The following is an 11353-nucleotide window of genomic DNA, read 5'->3' on the forward strand; positions in this document are numbered from 1 at the left end:
TGTGGAAGAACACGATGAAGTGGAAAGAAATCATAAATATATAACAATATAATAAAGCTGGTTATTCCCATAGTAATTTGCTATATAAGAACAAAGAGAAGTGCAACGTAAACAAATGTGTTGCAGCGTTACTCAAAATAATTTCAGTTTCCTTTATAGTCGGCCGCAGATAACGATTATTTCCATCATTGATTAATCTGTTGATCATTCGGTCTATAAAACATCAGAAAAACAACAGAGCATAAAGTGAAATTATGAAATATCTCGTTTTGGCCGCCAAACAATCCAAAAGTCTTTTGTTCATTATGAAGTAAGACGAGGAAAAGCAGCAAGTTCCCGCCTCTGAGAACAAGGAGCTGATTATTCGATTGTCAATCATTAACAGTTGGCAAATCATTTTCTTCTGATCGAGTAATTGATGAATTGATTAATCGTTGCAGCTCTACCTCATAGATTCCTTTTATAGATTTTGGATAAATAATATATTTTTTACTAGTTTATTATTTTTACCGATGTTCAATGTTTCGTAGTTCAATGTAAGTAGAAGTAGAAGTACAGATTTTTTAACCGCCCCCAAAGAGCGTCTGTAGCCATTAGACTTCAGGAGCACAAGTTTATTTGTGCAGCACCTTTTAACTTCAAGGCAATTCAAAGTGCAAGTGCTTTACATAAAAAGCATTAACAGAAGAAACACGAGGCCACACAGAAGGAGAAAAGACATTTAAGTTGGAGTGAAACAAAAATATAAGATCAAAAGCTTTCAGGCTGGAAAAAGCCCCAACGACCGTCTCCGCTCTAGTGCAGCCTGAGAGACTAAACCCGGGGCAAACATCAGGACGCAGACCACTGGTCACAGGCACAACACGCTGCTGATCGTTGACCTTATTGCTCTGAGTGTGAGGTAAAAACTAAAGGTGACTCAACATTTTCCTCATGTCAGATCCTCTCTCATCCTCATGAAGCTGGACAATAAGCTTAATGTCTCTTTCAGGACAAAATTAACTGTAAGTAAAAATATCACCAAGTGACTTTTTCCCACCCTGAGTAGCGTCTGCAGGTGTTATTAACCTGAGAGATGAAACCCAGGACAAAAAAAAAAACTTGCTAAACTGAGTTTTGTGACCTGATAAAGTTAAGTTAATCTTGTCATTGTGAGCGTGCTGTTACACTTTTATCTGTCGTGGTCTCCAGAGAATGAATCCTAATAACTCTGGTCACATTCATCACAGTGAAACATCTGAAGGAAAATGAGGATGTTTAGCTGAAAGCTCAGCCGTGCAGAAGAGCAGAGCCACGAAACGCAGCTGTAGACTTTTTGTCTTGTTAGCTCCCAGTTGATCTGAAGGGTGTGTTTTTCCCCTCTCATGGCTGTGGACTTTTATTAAATTGGACTCGGAGCTCTAAATTCTGAAGCTTCATTGATTTTTTTTTTTTTTTTTACGACCCGCAGCGAAAAACATGGCAAGAAAGTTTGAGCTTGACACTTTTAATGAGAGATCAGAAGAATTCTTGATTCAGACGGATCTTCAGAACGATCAAGAGACTGGAGATTTGGTCTGAGCGTCCTGCTGCTTCTCTGCCTGTGTAATCAGGACATGCTGGTGTGTGGGGGGGTCTTCTCAGGTACACCATCTAAAATGATAAATCAGGAGCAAAACATTCATCCATTTTATGTTTTTTTGTCATTCAGTAAAAGAAGTTAGTTTGTGCCACTGAAACAACGCTGTAAATGAGCATTTGGTCCAATGAGAGTTTAAAAACAGCCTCTTTAAAGCTGCATTGATCAGTATTTTCATATGAGATTAAAGCTCCTCCAGTGTAAAGGTCTGTGTCCATGTGTAGTGTGATTATAGATCAGGTCTAGCTTCTATATTAATACTGTGAAAGTATCAAAGCCTCAGTCCACAGAGAAATGCACACAGCCTGTATTCAGAAACTGAGCCTTAAAACCAGCCGTCAGGACTTCTGGAACTTTGTGATGTCACAACAAAGCAGTCACCAAGCCCCGCCCACCTGGACCCACCATCCAAACCTTTACAGGATTTGGTTTCTCTGAGTGTTTTTACCTGAAATCTGCTATGATTTTATTGGATCACTCAGAAAACAGTGAGCCAATCAGAAGAGAGGCTCAGAGCCTCCTCTCTTCTGATTGGCTCACCGACCTGTTGTTACTAGAGCTCCAGAGAGAAGCCTGAGAGAGGTTGTTCCGTGTCTGCAGGGTGTGTAAACAGGCAGATGTTGTGATAATATGTCAAACTTGTGAGCGATGTTTGGTTTGTTGTGAACCAGGCGGACAAAAACACTTTCTGAAGCACAGCTGAGGTCTTCAGCAACTTTAAAATTTGTGATTAATTGGAACAAAACTGGTGTTTTTCAAGTGGAATACAGATGAAAATAACCACACACACAAAGAACATCAATATATAGCATTTTCTTCTCAGTTTTGCCTTAAATGAAAAACAAAAAACTAAATAACTAGCTCCTTTAGTCAGAATTATTTTGTCACATTACAAAAAACCACTCAGACATCAGCAGCTGTGACAGTTAACTGACAGTTTGTGATAACTTTATTGAGGACTGTTTTACTGGAAGACTGCATTCAAACTGAGTGGTGTTTTCAAATGGCAGCTTCCCCGTCAGAGCTGACGCAGCGAGGAGGAGATACTTGAAGACTGTCCAGCACAGATGAAATCCATCATCCTGTCACACGGTCAAATAATTGCACGATAAGTCCATCGGTCTTCCACGCTGGGATGGTTCCCTCCTCACAGACATCATGTGCCAATGTCGCGTCAAAATCAGATGTGGTGTTTGTTTTTCTAGTTTTGCTTCTTGACCCTTCACTGTTGCCGAACCTGCCCCACAAGCAATAAGACCACATAATGGAGCCATTAATCAACGTTTGTTTTGAATTTGTCCTCTCAGAGGTGTCCCGGAACGACTCCTGTCCAGACCTGCCCGAGATCCAGAACGGCTGGAAGACGACGTCCCATGTTGCGCTGGTGCGCGGGGCTCGTATCACCTACCAGTGCGATCCCGGTTACGACCTGGTGGGACGGGAGACCCTCACCTGTCAGTTAGACCTCTCCTGGAGCTCACAGCCCCCGTTCTGTGAAAAGAGTCAGTCCCAGTCTTATTTATGTACCGACTGCAGAGCTGTGTGTGTGTGTGTGTGTGTGATGGTGCATGTAGCTGCTAGTGTTTATTGTTAGCACATTGTCTTCCCTTCACATTATTATTATTCACATCCTATATATAAGAACTAGTTTCCTAGTTTCCATAAAATGGAAATGCTTAAGGACAGTGTGAGTGTGTAAATGTTTCAACTGCTGGAATAAAAAAAAGAAAGTGTTGCTATAACAAAGTTTCCTCAGTTTGAGCTGATGAAAACTTTTATTATTCACTGTGCAAATGAAGCTTTTGTTCGCAGGTTTCTTACCAGAGACCTTCTACAGCTTCCAGACTTTTATGTCTTTGACAAAGTGAAACAAAAACAAGAAAATTCAGATGGATTCAAATCAAACTGTATTTAATTTGGCAGCCATCTTTCAGCAGGACATGTTGTAGATTCAGCAGCAGGGTGCGCCTCACCGCCGCTCCTACTACCCAGACTGCTGCTGTGCACCTGCTCTAATCTCCTCATACGCTAAACAGGAAACGGATCATAAACGCTGTTTATTGCCCCAGACCAGAAATCAAACTTTGAAGCTGATGTTGCTCCTAAACTAATTTTGCCAATCGAAGTCTTTGTTCTGGTGAAGAGGTTTGTTATTCAGGGAACTCACAGGACACGTAGCTCCTCACATGACAAGTTGGACCTTAATCAAGGTGACAGGGGAAACTATCAGGGATCGGCTGCCGAGCATCGTGCCGACATTGGAGACGTAATGTTGGCAGCAGCAGTAACTCTTCACTGTCTGAAAGGACTTTAATGAGTTTCCATTAAATTTATTGAGGGCGTTCAGAGTCCTCAGAGAATGAAGCTTTTTGTGAGCTATTTTTTTATTGATTTATTAAAACCCAGAGGATAAATAATTAAATTTATCACCAGCATCAGATGGAAATTAAAAACAACATGACAGATTTCCACGAAATGGAATATGTTCATGTTCCCCAGAGGATGAACTCTTTTCATTTTAAACCCTTGCACTTAATATGTTGTGTTATAATCGGGGCCTTTAGCATTGTTTTAAACGTTTAGGTTTCTGTAAGGCTTCATATGAGATGCTGAAACTGTATTTACACAATTGATGTTTTCTATCTGATTTATAAAGTTTGATAAATAAACTTGTTTCATGTATAAAAACAGATCATATATCGTACGTTCCTCTTCTTCTCTGGTGTCTTCTCCTCAGTCATGTACTGTTCGGATCCGGGCCACGTGGAGCACTCCACCAGGTCCCTGTCGGATCCTAAACTCCTGGTGGGGACAACCATTCAGTACAGCTGCAACGCCGGCTTCATCCTGCAGGGCGGCGCCACCATCACCTGCTACGGCCGCGAGCCGGGGACCCCCGTGTGGACGTCTCGGCTCCCTCACTGTGTCTGTGAGTATCATTCAAAACAGTTTCCAGAGCAAACGGGAAACGCGTCATGAGAGGTCAGTGGCGTTAACCAGCCGGGAGAAGCTGGTGGTTATTTTATCAACCCCCGTGTGATGAAGGGTTTCTGTGGCTTACTGGTAATTTTCCAGGCCTGTTATTTCAGAGAGCTGTCATCAGGATAGACAGTTGCACATGGCAGTTAACTGAAGATGAGAGGCTCCTTCCTGCTGCTGTGCGATCTAACATGAGTGGGTTTGTGTGATTTCTTGCCTGGCTCTGTCTTTCCTCTGCTGACACAGATCACAGCGTAAGTGTGTGCCAGAGACGATGCTTCATCTCCTGCATTTTCATCTCAGGATGGACTCTATGTGTGTGTGTGTGTGTGTGTGTGCGTGTGCATGTGTGTGCGTGCGTGTGTGTGTGTGTGTGTGTGAGCGAGAGAGAGAGAGAGAGAGTATGTGTTTGCACTTTTTTGTGCTTTCGGGGGTTATTAATGTTTGTGTGAAGTGTTTGATATGTAAATGCTATGCTAATGCACCGTACCAATCAGCCCTCAGCCACCTGGAGGAGGGGGTGGAGATTATCCATGAGTCATGTCACCTCAGCCAGAGCCTGTCAGATCTGTCAGTCGAGCTCTGACGCAAAACCTCTGATTCGTGGTGAGAAACTTGACGGGATCCATCCAGCTTTCCTCTCTCTCTCTCTCTCTCTCTCTTTTTTCTTTCTTTCTTTCTTTCTGAAGCTGAGGATTCGGTTTCCTGTGAAAACCCCGGTCTCCCTGACAACGGCTACCAGATCCTGTCCAAGAGGCTTTACCTGCCTGGCGAGTCACTCACCTTTGTCTGTTACCAAGGTTACGAGCTCATTGGAGAGGTGGCAATTAAATGCATCCTAGGAAACCCGTCCTTTTGGAGCGGCCCACTTCCTCTGTGCAGGGGTGAGAGTTTTGCAGAATTTGTTTGTTTCTTAAATTTCAGTGTGTATGTGGAATGAACCCCCCCCCCCCCCCCCCCCCCCCTTTGTACCTTTGGATTTCTGCACGTACACAACAGTTTCTTCCCCCTTGCTCGTTGATACAGATTGATCACGCTCCTGTGCATGTGACTGACAGTTCGCTAAACTCCTGTCCCCTGATCACAGCTCAGAACATCAGGCTGAGTTACAGCACTGGAAGAGTCTGGAGGGTGGTGTCCTTTTGTTTACCTTCCCAAAACCACACACAAGAGCAGAAGCGTGAGGCGTGGATTACACAGCGGGGGAAGAAGTATTCAGATCGTTTACTTCAGTAAAAGTACAAATACGCTCTAATTTGATATAACTGTGATTTCTTTGTTGGTAGTGTCCTCCAGGCTCGCTGGTCTGTGGGCGACAAGTTTCTGGTTCCACTTTAAAATACGACTATCCTTATAAAGGATCTATAAATGGTTTAAAACTAGTTTATTCATTTGGTTGTTTACACTTTATAGATCATAAATAAACAAGTTTTAACACAGTTTTCATACATTGATGCAGGCTCACTATTTGGCGAGATCAAATTAATGCTTACTACTCATTAATCTTATTAATGAGCAACTACCATTTATAACTGGTAAAAGGAGCCTGTTAGTAACTCATTAATAAATGTCGATGTGTTTTACACTCTGTGCTGTCCGAATGCTAAAGTCCTAAAGAGGAGACCAACCCGCAAAAAGCATCTCCATGTTAATCTCCACTGAGCAGAACAATCTGATCCACCGCTGTGATTAGATCAAGGACGGCTGCTGAGAGCACGCCAAGGTAATCAATACTGCTAAGACCTCAGAGGATGAATCTGGTCATTTGATATGATCATGTGATCTGCCATAATTTGATCTGTCAAAAGAAACTTTCTGACGGTGATGATGGAGAAAACAAACAGATATGAGGCTCACTATTTGGCAAGTAACAGGTCACTGTTGCCCTTTTATTTAATGTGTTATAACGGCTTATAAATGATTTATAAAGTGTTAACAAGCTAATTAATAAACTAGTTATAAACCAATTCATACATCACAAACATGAAGATCTTATAAATTTTTATGCTGTTTTATAGGTTAAACTGCCCAAACTGAAACAAATTAGTCATTAAAGTAATTAGTCAACTGACAGAAAATTAAATGGCAAATATTTTGATAATTATTTAAAACTTTTTGATGCGAAAATCCCAAACATTTCATCTCTCAAATATGAGGATTAACTGCTTTTATTTTATTTGTTTTATTTTTTAATAATTATGACGTTGGAATGGACAAACAATCAATCAATTAATTGAGAAAATAATCAGGAGATTCATTATTATATAATATAATATAATATAATATAAAATATCATTTATAAAGGAAATTATCATTAGTTGCAGTTCTAAATAACAATAATAATAATAGAAATTAGCTCAGAGCAGAGCAGGACTTGTACTGGAGTATTTGACAGTGTGGTATTTGTACTTTTACTGCAGTAAAGGGTCTGAATACTTCCTCCACTTGTGCTGTGTGAGAGCAGACAGGTAGACAGGTGTAGTAACAGAACGATGGGGGTGGGGGTGGGGGGGGGGTTTAGCGAATGGAGATTTCAGCCTTGTTTCAGAAACTCCACAGAAAGTGTGATGTAAATGTTCATATACACTGACTGACAGAATGATGTCTTGCAGCCAACCATGACTGCTTTGGCAACCATGCTTTGGAAGGTGAGTCTGTGTGTGTGTTTGTGTGTGTGTGTGTGTGTGTGTGTGTGTGTGTGTGTGTGTACTTGCGTGCGTGCGTGCGTGGGTGTGTTCTGATGCTGTGAGCTGAACAGACCACAGCATCAGTTTGTTTTCTCAACTGACAAAAACCTCAAACAAACCATCACACAGGTCAAAGAATTAAAACAGTTCATGTGTGTGTGTGTGTGTGTGTGTGTGTGTGTGTGCGTGTGTGTGCCTGCTCCGCCTGCATCAGCAAACATCTGCCTGCCAAGTTCATTCCCACCGTGTGTGTTCATCCCTCCACCTGTGTTTGTTCATTTGTTTACCTGTGGAATCCACCTCCGTTTGCTAAGCCACCTTTGACCAGACTTTTATTTATCCTCTTGGTGAAATCCTGCCGCTGTTTAACCTCGTTCTATTCACGTGTGTCAGTTGCAGAGGCGACTGCGGGCTCCACTCTGGATGGCGGGAACATCGCTCTGGCCATCTTCATCCTGGTCCTGCTGCTGTCTGTGCTGCTGGGAGGAGCTTACGTCTACGTCACACGGTGAGATCTCTGCTCAGCTTTGACACATAGTCTGACATTTTGGGAAATATTTCTACTCGCTTCCTTGTGATCAGTTGGTTTAAAGCTCCTCCAGTGTAAAGGTCTGTGTCCATGTGTAGTGTGATTATAGATCAGCTCTAGCTTCTATATTAATACTGTGAAAGTATCAAAGCCTCAGTCCACAGAGAAATGCACACAGCCTGTATTCAGAAACTGAGCCTTAAAACCAGCCGTCAGGACTTCTGGAACTTTGTGATGTCACAACAAAGCAGTCACCAAGCCCCGCCCACCTGGACCCACCATCCAAACCTTGCAGGATTTGGTTTCTCTGAGTGTTTTTACCTGAAATCTGCTATATTTTTATTGGATCACTCAGAAAACAGTCAGCCAATCAGAAGAGAGGCTCAGAGCCTCCTCTCTTCTGATTGGCTCACTGACCTGTTGTTACTAGAGCTGCAGAGAGAAGCCTGAGAGAGGAGATGTAAAACTACACTGAGATGGTTTTTATATCTTCTGATGGATCAACACTTCAAATAAAACACAGAAGAAGAGGAAAATATAGAACAGTACACACACACAACAGTATATTTTGTGTAATCCTGCTGACAAACAAACAAAGTTCAGTTCAGACTGATGGAAATGTCATTAATTTGCAGGTAACTGATAATAAACCTGAAAACTGAATCGTCCTCATGTTTTGTTTTTCTTCTGTTTCCTCTCTTTGCGTCCTTCAGGTGCCGATATCACTCCAACTTAAGGCTGCCTCTCATCTACCCCCACCCTTACCGACAGATCACTGTAGAGACAGAGTTTGACAACCCGCTCTATGAGACAGGAGGGGTGAGTGTCCACCTCATCTAACGACTACCTGTCCATGTCATCTTTAAGATATCAGACACCCTCACTGTTTGTACTGACTGTCTCCTCCATCTTGTCTCTCATCAGCAGGACACTCGTGAATATGAAGTATCGATATGAGAAGCCTCACAAAAGACATTTCTGAACCACAAACCGACCGCCTCGTCCTAACTCTTCATCCTCTCCTCCCTCCTTCTCCGCCCAGGAGGAGGCGATGTAAATACAAATAGATGATGATGTCCAGCCCCTTCTGCCATGAGACGCAGCGGTTGATCCCTGTTCTCTCCTCCTTTGACGTGACAGCTTCTGAAGACATGATGGGAAACGGGAGAGGAGATAGACAGACAGACAGACAGACAGACAGACAGACGGACCTGTATGCATCAGAGTCGCCGGGAGGTGATGGGAGATGTAGGACGGAGAGAAAAGACCCGAAGATCATCTGAGAACATCGAACATGGTGAGAAAAGAGGAACGTGTTGGGTGTGAAATGGGACAAAAAGGAGAGAAGGAGGGGAGAAGGGGAAGGAGTCGGGGGACAGGACGCAGGGTGAGGGATGTAGAATGAAGCACTTTTTAGTATTTTTGTGAAACATTTAACGAAAGAATCCTAGAACACGTCAGTTAAAGTTATAATCCTTAAGATTTTCACAAAATCAGACGCCATTTTTGATACAGTCTCATTCATTTCAGCCAAATGTGGAGTAAATGTTAAACAAATTTAAGAAAAAAAGCACATCAATGCGCATTTCCATCCGCTCCTGTTATGTGAATATTAGAAGGTGGTTGATGGAGATAAGCAGCAGGTGAAGCTGAATCTCCAGTCGCTGCCATTAAACCACCGAAGAAGAAGAAGATGAGGTCATTATAAGATGATGATGATGATGATGGAGATCTGATATTTCACTCCACACTCAGCTGATGTTTTGTTTTTATCAGTGCACCTTATCAACCCTAAAAACATTTATTATAGTTTGATTTTTTTTGGTTTCCACTCACAAATATGCACATGCAACACACACACACACACACACACACACACACTGATATCAGCCTCACTGTTTACTGTTCACTCTCCTGCAGCTGGTTCAGAGAGTCCAACAAGCCAAACACAAGGTGGCTTTTATTGTGAAGGAGCCACAGGAAACGTAGTGTATTTGTCACAGAGTTATCGCACACTGTGATCCTTCAACAAATAGTCATTTTCAGTATTTTATATTTTATCAGTTTTAATATGTCGGGGAGTAACGAGAGGCTCCTCAGACACATACAGTGTTTGTCCCGTGTGCAACGTGACGTAAGATAAAAGATGATCATATAGTTGTTTGGCTGCACTGTAAACAGACACCAGACGCTCGTCCTGTTGTATTCAGTCGCCGCCTCTAAATTTCACCTGGCGCCGTGTCTGAAGCTTTGATGTAAAATAGGAAGTGGACACTGTTTGACGCCGACTCAAGCTTCCAGGTTTTTCTTCCGCTCATTAGACTACACATTGCGATGACGTCACGCACTTTAAAATCACTTTTTCTAAACTCTGAGAAAGTTTTACATACACACAACATAAAACATCCATGGATTCAAAATCAATAATCCAAATCAATCAATAATTGACCCTGCAGACCAGCAACTGACTGCAGATGACGGTCCATGGGAAAAAGCTTTTCTGGCTGCAGTGGATTTTTACATAAGTGACCACTGGGACAAATTAACACCAATTAACGGGTGAGTGGTGGCTCTCCGTATCCAGCTCTTCTTCTGAACACACAGTGAAACCACACTTTTTGTTGCCACGGTAACTGCAGGGGTCACCATATCAACCAGGACGGAAATCTTAAGGATTGCAGCTTTAAGAGTCTTGGGGAATAAATTGGCAGGTAGAGCGGATGAGGTGTTTTTTTTTTTTTAGTTTCTGTTTACTTCCTCACATGAGTCACCCTCCTCGCCACAACATGATAATCACAGGGCGGAAATAATGGTCAGCGGATTATTCTCCTCCTAATCAGTGTGACACAGGAAGTGTGTCTGTCTCCTGTCCCTGAACCCCCCCCCCCGCCTGCCCAGTCACCTTCAAGGCTTTTTACTTTTTACTCCGGCCGCTCCACCTCTGGCTTTAGCTGTAGTTCATTGGTATTTAAATCTGTGACTTTGGGGCCAGTGCAGTACTGTTGTCTTATTCCTCTCACATGTAGTTAGACCGATGACTGTCGTAGACTGGCCTCAGAGTCCCCAGGTGTGGACCGGCTGACGACTCAAAAGGAAAAATGAAAAACATGCGTTGTTGCAGATGTGGAGGTCGCCATGTGAATAGCATAGCTGTAGTCAACCGACTGGTCTTTGAGTGCAAGCTCAATCAACCCACCAGATGATGTATTTATTTTGATGTACTGTACATGTGATGTTTTATGCAGATTGATAAATGTACATTTTCATTATGAAGAAGACAAATGTTGACAGTTTCCCTAAATAAATGGTAAAACTCGAATAAAAAGTACAAAAGATTCTTTTTAAATATTGGGGCGTTCTGTTTTTTCTTCTTCTGCACCAGGTTTTTGTTTCAGATGTGGAACCAAGAATTACCCACAAACATCCTTCTTTTATTTATTTTTTCTATATATAGTTTATTGCGTCAATGAAACATTATACTTTTCTTGTGTTTTAAACATTTTGACACAAACTTTTTAAACCCAGAACACAGGGTGAGTG

At 42.2% G+C, this 11353-nt stretch overlaps 1 protein-coding gene across 1 annotated transcript in view; it reads left to right on the forward strand.

Annotated features, from left to right (window-relative positions):
* sez6l (seizure related 6 homolog like) overlaps positions 1-9141 on the forward strand; it is a 66839-nt gene extending 57698 nt beyond the window's left edge. The window contains exons 14-20 of the mRNA XM_022748729.1: positions 2926-3120; positions 4356-4547; positions 5287-5481; positions 7210-7245; positions 7678-7792; positions 8527-8632; positions 8738-9141. Coding sequence (XP_022604450.1) covers positions 2926-3120; positions 4356-4547; positions 5287-5481; positions 7210-7245; positions 7678-7792; positions 8527-8632; positions 8738-8770 — 872 coding nt within the window. The 3' untranslated portion in view covers positions 8771-9141. The remainder of the gene's footprint in view (positions 1-2925; positions 3121-4355; positions 4548-5286; positions 5482-7209; positions 7246-7677; positions 7793-8526; positions 8633-8737) is intronic.
* Positions 9142-11353: the final 2212 nt, after the last annotated feature.

Source organism: Seriola dumerili, unplaced genomic scaffold (genome assembly GCF_002260705.1).
Source record: "Seriola dumerili isolate Sdu_G_001 unplaced genomic scaffold, Sdu_1.0 BDQW01000128.1, whole genome shotgun sequence".
Classification (NCBI taxonomy): Eukaryota; Metazoa; Chordata; class Actinopteri; order Carangiformes; family Carangidae; genus Seriola; species Seriola dumerili.